The sequence below is a fragment of the Strigops habroptila genome, chromosome 1 (genome assembly GCF_004027225.2).
Source record: "Strigops habroptila isolate Jane chromosome 1, bStrHab1.2.pri, whole genome shotgun sequence".
Taxonomy (NCBI): Eukaryota; Metazoa; Chordata; class Aves; order Psittaciformes; family Psittacidae; genus Strigops; species Strigops habroptila.
This window is the reverse complement of record NC_044277.2, coordinates 26,303,257-26,315,888: the sequence shown is the minus strand read 5'-3', so window position 1 is coordinate 26,315,888 and position 12,632 is coordinate 26,303,257. Positions and strand designations below refer to the sequence as shown.

At 41.5% G+C, this 12,632-nt stretch overlaps 1 protein-coding gene across 3 annotated transcripts in view; it reads right to left on the bottom strand.

Annotated features, from left to right (window-relative positions):
* MMP16 (matrix metallopeptidase 16) overlaps positions 1–6,230 on the bottom strand; it is a 187,117-nt gene extending 180,887 nt beyond the window's left edge. The window contains exon 1 of one of the 3 annotated variants that reach the window (XM_030496672.1): positions 5,798–6,230. In XM_030496672.1, the coding sequence (XP_030352532.1) occupies positions 5,798–5,805 (8 nt within the window). In that variant the 5' untranslated portion in view covers positions 5,806–6,230. The remainder of the gene's footprint in view (positions 1–5,797) is intronic. The other 2 variants (XM_030496662.1, XM_030496653.1) reach the window with 2 other exon arrangements.
* Positions 6,231–12,632: the final 6,402 nt, after the last annotated feature.

Here is a 12,632-nt window from a genome sequence, read left to right as displayed (position 1 = left end):
CTAAGAACCGGGACCATCTTTTCAATCTGTCTTTGATCAAAATACAGGCAATATAATCAATAACCTTCCTGCAACATTAGTAGCACAAAATAATTTCATTCAAATTGACCAACTGAAATTTTTGTAAACAGGAATTATTGTTTAAATTACAGTAGAGAATGCACTCTGCCAGCTAGTAGTCTCTATATGTATTTCTTCCTATCAAATGAGAGCCAGTTCATTATATAGTAGTTATCCACCTCCTACAACAAGAAAGTGTTCTGTTGCCTATCAATCAGACACATAACTTTCCCATTATTTTCCTTATCTAGATATATCTGCTCATTAGCAGCCTTTACAGGAGGTTTTCTATGTACCTGAATTTCCTCAAAAGCAAACAGGAAATACGCCACATTATATCTATGTTTTTATTGACTAATATTTCACCCACTAACCACCTCCACCACCTGATTCAATAATTCCTCTCCATCCTAATAATTTCAGTTCAAACTTCTTTTTCTAACAAAAATCCAATTCATTTAGCTGATACCTTATGCAAGAGTGAGATTCAGAATTTAAATAACTGAGAACCATGCAAACTGACTGCAACTAAAAACAATGTAGAAGATTCTGTAAGTTCCTTTTAGGACACATGCCACTAGTTATATCAAAACCATCTTAATTGCTTCTACATAGTTTTGAGCTTGAATTTTAACAAATTACAAAAATATTGTGTTGCACTTGCAAACCTGACAATCAAGCCCACTTGTTAAAAAGTGTGTAAAGCTGATATTGGAGGACTTTTTCCCATTCCAAATGTTTATTCCCTTTCAGTTACCAGCTGAAGAATTAAACTGGTCTGTTTTTAAGCTTAAAAGACCCAAAGGCTATGGGAGAAAAGGTCATGCTTTATCATTCAGCAGGAGCTGGAGGCTAATTGTAAAGTTATTAACAATGAAAACAATGGGGTTCTCAGGCACTTATTACCATGAAGGAAACTGATGGTATTTTCCTGAAGTTCAGATTCTACTGTATTTTGTTCCACAGTATGCAATTTAACTGTCCCACCTCTGAAAATGGAGAAAAAACTGTATGGCTTTACAGAGCTGCTCACAATAGGAGTCATTTTAAGACCTACCCTAGGGATTGAAGTCTACATATTTAGCATTAGAAGAAGGAAAATAGAGCGTAACTGCCAGCTTGATGAGAGAGATGATGAAGCATGCTTTCTCTCTAGTGTTTTCCACATTACAGATGCAGTCAATGAAGCTAGGTACCACTCTAAAAAAACACTTCTTTGCTCAACAGGGTTTACACAGGTGCTTGACTGTGTAAAAATAAGCAGTATTAGGATCCAGAGATTAATCTTATTCCAGATTCATGCTGATCCTGTCTTCCAACCACAGTATTCTTGTTTCAGTAACCATTTTTCCCTTAACAAAACGGTGACATCATTTTTCAATTTCTTTTATATTGAACATTTCATAGTAAATATACACATACTTATCACTTAAATATATATATAAATTAATAGATAACATTAGAAGATAAACTCACAGGATAATACCAGCTCAAACAGTACAATATTACTGTTTTTAGGAAAACATAGAATCATAGAATAGTTAAGGTTGGAAAGGACCTTAGTTCCAACCCCCCTGCCATGGACAGGGACATCTCACACTAGACCATGTTGCCCAAGGTTCTGTCCAACCTGGCCTTGACCACCACCAGGGATGGAGCATCCACAACCTGCCTGGGCAACCCATTCCAGTGCTTCACCACCCTCACTGTAAAGAACTTCTTCCTTATATCTAATCTAAACTTCCCCTGTTTAAGTTTGAACCTGTTATCCCTTGTCCTATCACTACAGTCCCTAACAAAGAGCCCCTCCCGAGCATCCTTACAGGCCCCCTTCAGGGGCTTATTTTATATGCATAAATATATATGTTAGTCTATACGGATGATATTTGTGAAAGACCATCTGTAGACACTCCAAATAACACACAAAAGAGTCACCTCTGAGCAACAGAAGATGTTATTACTATAGTGAGAAACCTGGGGGGGATGGGAGGGGGAGGAAGGGAAGGGAAAGTTGGTTGCTCTATTATCTTTTGCGTGTTTTTTCCAATTTTATATGTAAGATTTTCTTTTAATAACTATTATTCCATCCACTATCTCATTCATGTCTATCTTCCTCTGCAAGTCTACAGAAACAGCTGAACATAGTAGAGAAACTCTACACTGACGGACAAATTCTTCTGTTAGTGAACTTACTTAGTGAAGTTATTGTTTTGGACCAGTAGTTCAGCACTAAGAAGACGGAGCTAGCAGTGTAGTCCTTAGTTTTTCTCACAATGTCAGAAACAAAGTCTCACAAAGATGCAACTGGTAATCATTGGACTTTGAAAATTAATGCTAAAATCTTCCAACACATAAGACTATGTGAACCCTAAGCTTCATCATGATTATTTAAACTATCAGTTTACAATCACCTCTCATACAGCTTTACCACAAAGCTCTCACTGACTCAAGAGTGCAAGCGTGCCCCTCCAGAGTCCTGTACTCCAATAACTGAATCCTACTCAACTATGTCTATACATGAAATACTACATACATGAATACATTTCTGGATTGACAACTCAGCTATCATTGAAAGCCATATCATCCATGAAAATGTTCGGTTAAAAGAAATTTCAGAGAGGGCAACCAAACTACAAGGAAAATTAATGTTCATACAAGCTTGTAAACTTCAGCTTTCTGTTTTTCTTTTAAAAGATAACATTTTTATTTAATATCTTTGAGCTACAGAAATATCTGCTAAGAACTGCCCTGGCTCACAGCCTAACAACCCGCATGGAAACAAACAAAAAAAAACAAAACATCACATCATACACTATTGCACACATTTTGTCTGTCAGTCAGGAATGTGGATTAAATGAAACAGAACAACAAAGGGAAATAAATTATCTCCACATTTTATAATGCTCAACAGGTATGATAAGGACTTTATTAGACACAGTAAGGAATGGAAAAAAAAAAAAGGAAAAAAAAAACCAACCCTGTTTTCTAAGTATCCTAAGCATTTTTCAGTAACATTTCATTCAACTATATGTACACTACTTCTTTCCTGAACCTTACTTTGCATATTCTTATTGTCATAAGAAATACTTGTAATATTTTCACAATTTACTACTAAGTACAACTGGTTTATGCACTTGTGCTGACACGGAGGATTGTACAGCACAATACATGCACGCTGTTGTCAAGTCCTTTGCCTCAAATTTCCCATGCTTTTAGCCTTTGCTGTTCCCAGTCAAAAGAAAGTTGAATTTTCACTGCTATTCAAAGAATGTGAACACGGCAATGGCTGTTCTGGGGCAGATCTTAGGTCTACTTAGTCCAGGACCATGTCACTGAGCGCGGCCAAAGGCCCAGGGCAAAGCCTCAAATTAGGAAAACTCTTAAATACCAGAGTAACTCCCTGAAACACTCTTCTAGCTCCCAGCAACCTGTGGCTCAGACTTAAACCTGAAAAGAGACTGGGAGCACTGACATATGATAACACACTTTGTTTCTGAAGGGCTGAGAGGAAGAACAGGAGATGGGCCTATTTCAAAAGGGAGAAATATGTGCTCTCATCACACATACATGCTACTGTATTCCACCCAACATTGTTTCTTGCTCCCGATACTGCCTTTGCCCTCAAAATGTACTGTTTTCCATATGGAAGAGGTGGAAAAAAAGAAAGTGTTTCCCTTCTTTCCGCATAAAACCTCCTCCTGACTGGAGCTGGCCTCCTGTTCATATTCCACTTGACTAAACCAATCTTTTTCTCCTCCCACACTAGCTCCATCTGCCGCCCGTCTCTCCAGCAGAGCCAGATGCCAGCAAAGCAGACTACTGTGGGAGGAGAAAGTTCTGTCGCTGGAATTTCTTCCCTATACCCTGCAGGGGGCCAGCCTGTGAAGCCTGGAGAGGATACAGAGAGCAACTTCCTCTCTTCCACACTGCCTTCCCCTGCTCATCGGTAAAGAAGGCAGCTGAGGACATGAGCAAAAGACGGATAAAACTTTAACGTGCACTCTGAAATTTGTGACTTTAGTATTTACATAGCAAAAGTCTCACAATTGTACTCTGGACCTGAGCACAGTACACACCACATAAACATGCAAGAATACACAAGTCCTGCCCCAAAGAGCTTACAATCAAACAGAAGCAGAAATGCACACTGCTTATAAACAAGAACAACTAGAACGTAAATGACAGAGAAAAAAAGACTAGGATTTATAAAGAGGAGAGACCTTAATGATGGAGTAAAAAGACAATACTGTCTGAAGAAATACAAGTCAAAGAGACAAGCTATGGATGTGTGGTGTCAGGCTGAGAGGAGGATTGCATGTGGCAAGGGAAACTGCCTGTAGAGAGGGAAAGGCTTGAATGAAAGCAGACATGGGGAAAGAAAAAGTGAGAGGATTTTATACATTTGAGGTCATCTTGCATGACACATAGGGAGAAGAAGTACAGGTAAAAACTTTAGACAAAGAAGAAAACAGTCTAGGAACAGAGGATCATCTGCAGGAGTGATCCTGCCAGAGACAGTAGCAAAAATGACTGTCACTGAGTGAGAACAAGGGCTCATATGAAACAAGCAAGTGTGCATATGGGCGAGACAGAGAAGACGACACAGGCTTCATTCTCTGAGAGGAAGAACTGTAGGAACCCAGGGGACGAAAGAAACTAGAAACAAAAAAGAGTGAGGGCAATGGATGTGTGCAGCATAAAGTTTGGAGTGGGGCTGGCAGGACGGAAGAAAGTGAAGGCACACAGGGATTTAAGAGAGAAACAGAAGTTGAAAGAGCCGAATTAAATTAAAAGGAGACACATGACAAAGAAAGATGAAGTCGAACAAACAGGGAAAGGAAGAGGGAAATACACACATCACATTGAAACAGATTAAGAAAAGGGGCTTACAGCAGAACAAATGAAGTGACAGGAGAAAGAAAAAGGAAGAATATATGCAAAGATGATAAAGTCAGTAAAGAAACATCAGTTAACAAAAAGCACAATGTAAAAACCCCAAACGGGAAAACTGGGAGTGTATAGAAGAGTGACTGGAAGTGGATGCCCACTGAACTGTCATTGTCATTGTAAATTCCTAGGGTTTGCCCATCTAGGTATCCCCACATTTTAGTAGCTTTTTCACTTGGAAAAATTCTGTTTCCTGGTCCTCCACACCCTCCAACTTTTGTGCTGTAGTTGCACCTTTATGCAGTGGCAACTTTTTTTGTTACCTTTGAATGGGAAAAAGATGTTATCTTGCCAAATACTTCACCACAAAGAAACGTGCCAAAATCATAAACTTCCTTCCTCCTGTTCCCATAACGCTCTTTCATTCATTCTTCATTAAAAAATGAAAACTCAGCAATACAGTGTTCTCTTAAGCCCAAGATATTCACAGTCTTCCCTGAGCTACATCCTACGCCCCAGGAGTCCCCCGTGCTAGAGGTGAGGGTCTCCTCTCCGCGCAGGGCGGGCGAGGGCAGCGCAGCGGCGGAGGCTGTGCCCGGCGCCCAGCTCCGCGCTTTGTGCCGCCGCGGACAGCGGGATCTCCGGCCGAAACGCATCCATCGGGCGGGAACTCAGGGAGCGGAGCTAGCTACCGCCTGCTGGAAAGAAAGCCACCACAGACGTCTGCCCTGACTGCTGGAAGACATGGCTGGCTGGCTATTTCATTTTATTTAAGGGATGTAAGAAAAAGGGAAGGGGGAACGGGAGAGGGGGAGTGCACACGCTCGCACACGCATACGGCTGAGCTTACCTCCACATTGAAATACTGCTCCGCTTTGCACACTGTAGCACATAAAATCCAAAGGAAGGTTTGCAAGAAAAACACCCTGGACTGAGACACGAAATCCAACCGGCTTCCAGTGCTGGATGCGAGTACGATCATAGTGAACTGTGCTTCAGCGGGTGGAAGATCTCTTTCTCTCTCCTTGCCTTAAACAAATACACAAACAAACCAACCCCTGCCGTGTCGGTGAAGAGCCCGTAGCGCAGGTTCACCCACAGCAGGGGAGGAGGAGGGGGAGGAGCAGACACTTCACAGCACAGGCGGCGGCAGCGGCAGGGTCAGCTCTCGCTCATCCTCACCACCAGTCCCGTAAAGAGGGAATGTGGCGTCCGAGTGCAGCCGCAGCTCTTGCACGACTCCCTTCTGCCCAGCAGCAGCAACCGCCTCCCCGTGTCCTCCCTTCTCTCCCTCCTCCTCCTCCTCTTCTCCCTCCTCCTCCTCTCCTATCTCCTCCCCCTCCAGGGGAAGGCCAGCCTGGCGGCACGGCGCGGCTCGGCGCGGCTCGGCTCGGCGCGGCTCGGCTCGGCTCGGCTCGGCGCACTGCCTGGCCTCGCCGGGCCTGGCCTGGCCTGGCCTGGCCTGGCTTGGCCTCGCCTCACCTCGCCCCCCGCCGCTCCCCTCCACTCCAGAATGTTCAGCCGAAATCTACATGGCTCCGCCCCGTAGGCGTTTTACAGGCAGTGGGCCCGCCAGGCGGCCCTGCCGCTCCGCCGCCGTGCGGCCGCGCTCGCCTTGCAGCCAGAGCGCTGCCAGCGCGCTGCTGCCGAGAGCGGCTGGCGGGGGGTAGCCGCGCGGGGGGCGCGCTCGGCCTTTCCTCATACAGGCGTACCCCAGCAGCCGCACAAGTGCCCGGTCTGCTGACAGGGCGCCCCGCCCTTCCCCTCCTCAGGGAGAGGAGCCCGAATCCCTCCGAGCGCGGTCGGGGCGCTGCGTAATACCAGCGAGCTTCACGGCTAGCTCTGTGCGCCTCCTGCTCTTCTCCGGCGGCCTGAGGGAGCGGCCGCCGGGCCGAGCGGGTCTCTCAGCCTCGGCGTTCCCCTGCCGCCACCGCGTGCGGCCTGGCTGCCTGGGGAGTCTTTCTCGGCACGCACCGAGACGGGCCACGGCGGCGGAGGAGCTGGCAGTGCGAGCGGCACAGGGAGGTCGTAGAATCATAGAATCAACGAAGTTGGAAAAGACCTGTAACATCATCAACCATTACCCCAGGACTGCCAAGTTCACCACGAAACCATGTCACTAAGGGCCTCATCTACACGTTGTTTGAACACTTCCAAGGACGGTGATTCCACCACTGCCCTGGGCAGCCTGTTCCAACGCCTGAGCACCCTCTTGGTGGAGAATTTTTTCCTAATATTCATTCTAAATCTCCCCTGGCGCAGCTTGAGGATGTTTCCTCTTGTCCAACCACTTGTTACTTGGGAGAAGAGATTGACCCTCACCTCACTAAACCTCCTTTCAGGTAGTTGTAAAGGTGGTTAGATGGTAGCTGAGGAGGAGGGATGGAGTGTCCGAAATGCAAGGGGCGGATCACCGCGCATCCAGAGGGCGTCCTGGGGCCATTTGTACCTTCTGCAGCTCAGAAGAAAATCCTGAATCGTTGTTGACAAAGTTCGCAGAAATCGTGGTAGTGACATAAACAAACCGGGCAAAATCTGGGCATTGGGTTGATTGTGGAAATACCTGTAGCACTGACAAACTTTGTGCTGGATATTGTGCAGGGCAGATAAACCACTCTTGCAGAGATTTTATGGCTAATGTGACATTTTGTGCAGCCTTTTGAAATGTGAGCCAGTCTAAGGAAGGTGGTGTGATCCACATTAGTGAGGCAAGCTATCACAATAATGCATCCTGGGAAAAAGGAGCGGAAAAAAAGAAGGGGGGGGGAGGGGGAAACAAGCAAGCTTACAGAAAACAAGCAATTTCAAAATGCCAATATTCAAAAATTTATTTTTACGTGTTTGGTTATTAAAAAAAAAAAAGGCAAAGATATTGATCATGATGCAGAACAGCCTGGAAGTAGAAGGTACAGCCAACAGCTGAAATCTCCTTACTCCAACAGTTGAAGTCAATGGCCAGAATTAAAACACAGGCAGATTAGATGTATAAAATTTTCACAACATACAGTAGCAACACGTGGGAATGTGGCAGGTTCTGCATCATTTGATATCTTAAGAGTAAGGCAGTTAGCTCTGAAGAAGCCATATTCTGCCTAACGAAAAGTAATGCTATTCAAGTAGAATTCCTTATGTGGTACACTTTTTCCATGTTAACTGCTTGATCTTATAGGCATTTTCTGTTCTGCAGATTGTTAGTGATGTGAATGATGAAATCATGAAATATAGAGCTGTCAGCAAGCTAGAAGGACCTCTTGGCACTTTGGTAGCCACTATCAGAAGTCAAAATGATCTTAACAAATTAAACAAATGTCTTAGAACCATCAGGAGGAAACTTAATACTGACAAATGCAAATTACATTTGGGAAGAAGAATCAAGAAGTAAAATCAAAAGGATACTGGTAAAACAGCAGCACTTCAGAAAGGAATCTGGGGGCTGTAATGGACTGTAAAGTAAATATGAGTCAGCAATGTGCTACCGTTAAAGACAAGACATTATGGAGTGTATTAATAGGTGTGCAGTACTTCTGACAGGACAAATTATTTTTCTGCTAGGATTGCCAGCTGTGTTCAGCCTCAAACTAAGGACAGTCCAGAGGAAAATAACAAAATACTAAAACTTGTAGAAACTAAGATGTGTAAAAGTTGAAAGAATACTATCTATTTATCGTGAGAAGACTGAGAATAAATGGTCTCTTTGTATGGAAAATGTTGCTGTGAAAAGGACAAAGGTATTTAATTCTTTCTGAGTCTGGGATGGAGGAAGAAATGAATCAACTAAATTATTCAGAAAGTTCAGATTCAATGTTAGACAAAACTTTCTAAAATGTGATGGTAGTAGCATGTGGAACAAGATACCTCTTGGGAGTGTGGAGTCTCTTCCGTACAGAGGTTTGATAGCCAAGAATATTATAGCTATCCTCCCTCCATTCCTAAGCCAGTGGCTCTAGTAAACATTTTTGTTTCTAGTATATCAGTAATTTATTTCCTTTTATTACTCTATGAATTAATCACTGTAACTGGTGCAAAAGAAACACTAACTCACTCACTTCATACCATCCCTTTTGTTTTTTCTCTTTTCTTAAGTGACCTCCTCATTGTTTGCACTCTCAGTGAGCACTAACTGTGTTTTTGCTGGTGCATTTTGTAGACTCTGCTGTTACTGTAAAACCCAGAAATGGAAACGGAAGTGGAAATAGATACATTACTGTAACCGGAATTTCATTAATCTTCACTGTCAGGACTGCTGTGGCTATTTATTATGAAGAGCATGTACAGCAAATACAGCTGTCTCCTTCCTTTATGCTGTATCCATTAGAAAAAAAAAGAAGAAAACCAGTGTTATGAGTAGAATGGTGGAGAACAAAATAACCTGAGTATTTGTAAGCATGTTTGAGGAAGAGAGAGGGAGACGACACAGGTAAATAAAGAGAGCCGTAAGGAAATAGAGTAGCAGTGTTTGAGTATGAGTGCCAAGGGAAGAGGCAAGGCATATGAAGGACAGAGAAAATCTTTGAAGTGAAAAATATGACTCAGGAATATTTGTGTGAGGGAAGAATTATGGCTTTGAATATTTCTGAGTAAGCTGTGGGCAGGAACATGCAAGAGTAGGGTCAGAGCCTCATGGGATATGTGAGAAAGTAAAGAGAAATAGAAAATAACTGAAAACTCCATACAGTTGTAGATATATATGGGACTATGAGAACAATTAAAGAAAAGACAAAAGAGCAACAAACATGAAAGGATAAGTAAACAAGTAAAGAAGGAAGGAAGCAGAAAAATGCAATTGAAAATAAATGTGAACTATTTGTTGAAGTGTTCGAATAATTCAAGTTGTATACTTTATAATTTCTTTGAGATTTATATCTTTATCAAATACCAATATGATTGTTCTTGCCTATGGCTGTTACCAGCAGTAATTAATAAGTAGTGAGCAGGTTTGTAGGGAAGCAAAACTGAAAAACTGAAATACTGAAATTTCCAGTTAGTTCTAAAACTTTTAGCCTTTTTGAAAGGCAGGAAGAGATCTGCCTCCTGTGCTCTTAGCCAGCCCATTTACCAGCTGAGTTTCTTAGACTCTGTAGAATGTGTCTTTTATGGATGACTATAGTCACAGGCTTACAATGGATGATTATGAGAAGCAGACATAGACATCATTATACACTCCCATGTCCAGCTTTGAACACAGGGCAAAAATCTTCCACTTGCCTTTATATCAATTCTGAATAGAAATTCATACAGTAACTAAAAAATCAACTATTACATGTTGTCCTTTCTGGATTTTGTGTTGCTTAGCTGCTGATAGCACCAGCTGGAATCCTTAAGGAGAAGAGATCTTCTTTACAGGTTATAATAAACTGCAAAGATTTAGGGTAGATATCACATACCTTACACATCTATATTTGTCTTACACTATCATATTTAGTTCTGATTTGGAAAAGATGTTCTAAACTTACTCAAGGAAAGAGACTTTCATAGATGCATCCATATGAAGTTTCACGTCAACAGAGGAAGAATTTCTTTACGTTGAGGGTGGTCAGCACTGAAACAGACTGCCCAGGATGATTTCCATAGGTCCCTTCCAACCCCAGCCATTCTCTGATTCTGTGATTTGAAGGATCCTATAGGACATGAAAGCAACAAGCGACTTTAACAGTGTAGAAGGGAATAGTGCATTGAGTGTGTATTCCTGCCAGGATCACACTCATATTTCCTGTGTTCAGGAATATATGGTTCTTTATTTACACAAGGTTCACTGTAGGCGTAAGGCTATCCAGTCAGGAAGTAGAATTGACTTATATCGCCAATGCATTTTGCTGTGTTGTCTTACAGCTCCACCAACGGCTTTCCAAAGAACCTAAGTAAAGATAAATGACAGTTTAAAACCTCACACATAATTGTTGTAGGGTCACAAGGAAAATTCCTTGTGATCCTACATAAAAGTGGGTAATATTTCAGGATATTTTGGTTCATGTTTGGTTGCAATTTTTCATAAAGAGCCAGTGAAGTCAGAGAGGAAGAAAGTCTAAAAATGTAAAAAATTAAAAAAATATGGATTTCTAATTCATAGAATTATAATATCATAGAATAATTTTGGCTAAATGAGACCTCTGTAAGTCATCAGGTCCAGCTATCTACACAAAGCAGAGGCAACTCGGGTTTACTCTGGTGCTTATTCAAGGAGTACAAATCAAGTTAATCTAACCCAAGAATTATTTCCTAGTCTGAAATACAATTTCTCTGTCTCAGTGAGCTATTGTGAGGGTAAAATCTCTTCTGTAAGGCATTTGTCAGGCCTCAGTTATTTTGGTCTTTGTAGTGGCAACGCCCATTTCACCAAGTAGAGCGGGTATCTCCTGTCTCTTGAAGGCGGGAGAAGTGATCAAAAGAAATAGATACAAAAAAATATGATTCTGTGGCTGAAGACTGAGAGAAATACATTTTAAAGATAAAAAAGATACAGTGTGAATAAGAAATGGCTCCTGGAAGAAAAACATCAAGAAGTGCAGAATAAGAACAAAAAATAAAAAATAAGAAAAGAATAAGAAAAGAATAAAAAAAGAATAATATCTCCTTTTTTTTAATATGATAACATTTTCATAAGAACATTTCTAGGAACATGAGTTAATATTGGTTTAGTGAAGAATAGATCCAGAAAATGGATAGAAGCAGCCAAGTCCTTACCTATTTACTCCATGTTGATATCAAACTTTATTTTCTCTACTTTATGACAATTTTCGTCCCGCTGTTTTCTCCCTCACTCCTGATACGTTCTCTCCATGCTTTCTGATTTTTGCCTTAGTCTGCAGAGCAAGAAAGGCTCATTCAAGCATCAAGTCCATCAGCATTTTCCCAACATATGTATCTCGAACTAAAGGGTTCTTTATAGCCAAAGGCTTACAAGTGGTCCAACTGTCCTTTGGACTGTGTTGGTGATTATTCACTGAGTTTACAATAGTAAAAAGAATAGCAGTCCAGTGTTTGTTGTGAGATCTTATGTTGAATATTATCTTCTTCATTGTAAGATTGATATTGTTAACAGCTAAGAGAAGAATACATGAAACAGAAGTAACTAATGGAGAGCATGACAGGTGAGTCTGACAGATTTGAGGAGGAAGACATGAGGAGTTCTGTGAGAATACATTCAAGCTGAATGGCTTGGAAAGTAATGAAGTCGTCTCGGAAATATTGAAGGGATTGGTCAAGAAAGAAACAAATAGATGTCTGTCATAAATACTATGTTTGAAAAGTGTGCAAAGGTCTAATTACTAGGTGGCTTCTATAATGTAAACACAAAGACCTCCATAACTCTATATCAAGTTGAATCTTAAATGGAAAGTAATTATCCCAGGTTTTGTGTTGCTCTAACCTAGCTGAAAACTCCACATCAATATGGTTAAAATAGACTATTTTAAGTTACTCAATTAACCTTCCCAAACTATCTGTACTTACAACTTGTGTAATTTATTTTGTTGTCCACAGAAATTAATTTTATATTATATTTGGCTTTCAACACACTAAGTACTTTTTTTTTCCATATGTTTACAGCACAGATGAATGTTGGAAGTGTTACTTGGAGAAAGATAAGTCTTGGCAATTGAAGTTTGGGAGAACTAGCAGTGCATTTGGCACTTGAAGAGTAAACCCAAGACTGTGGAATTTCATAGGTGGATTGGATGCATCTGGCA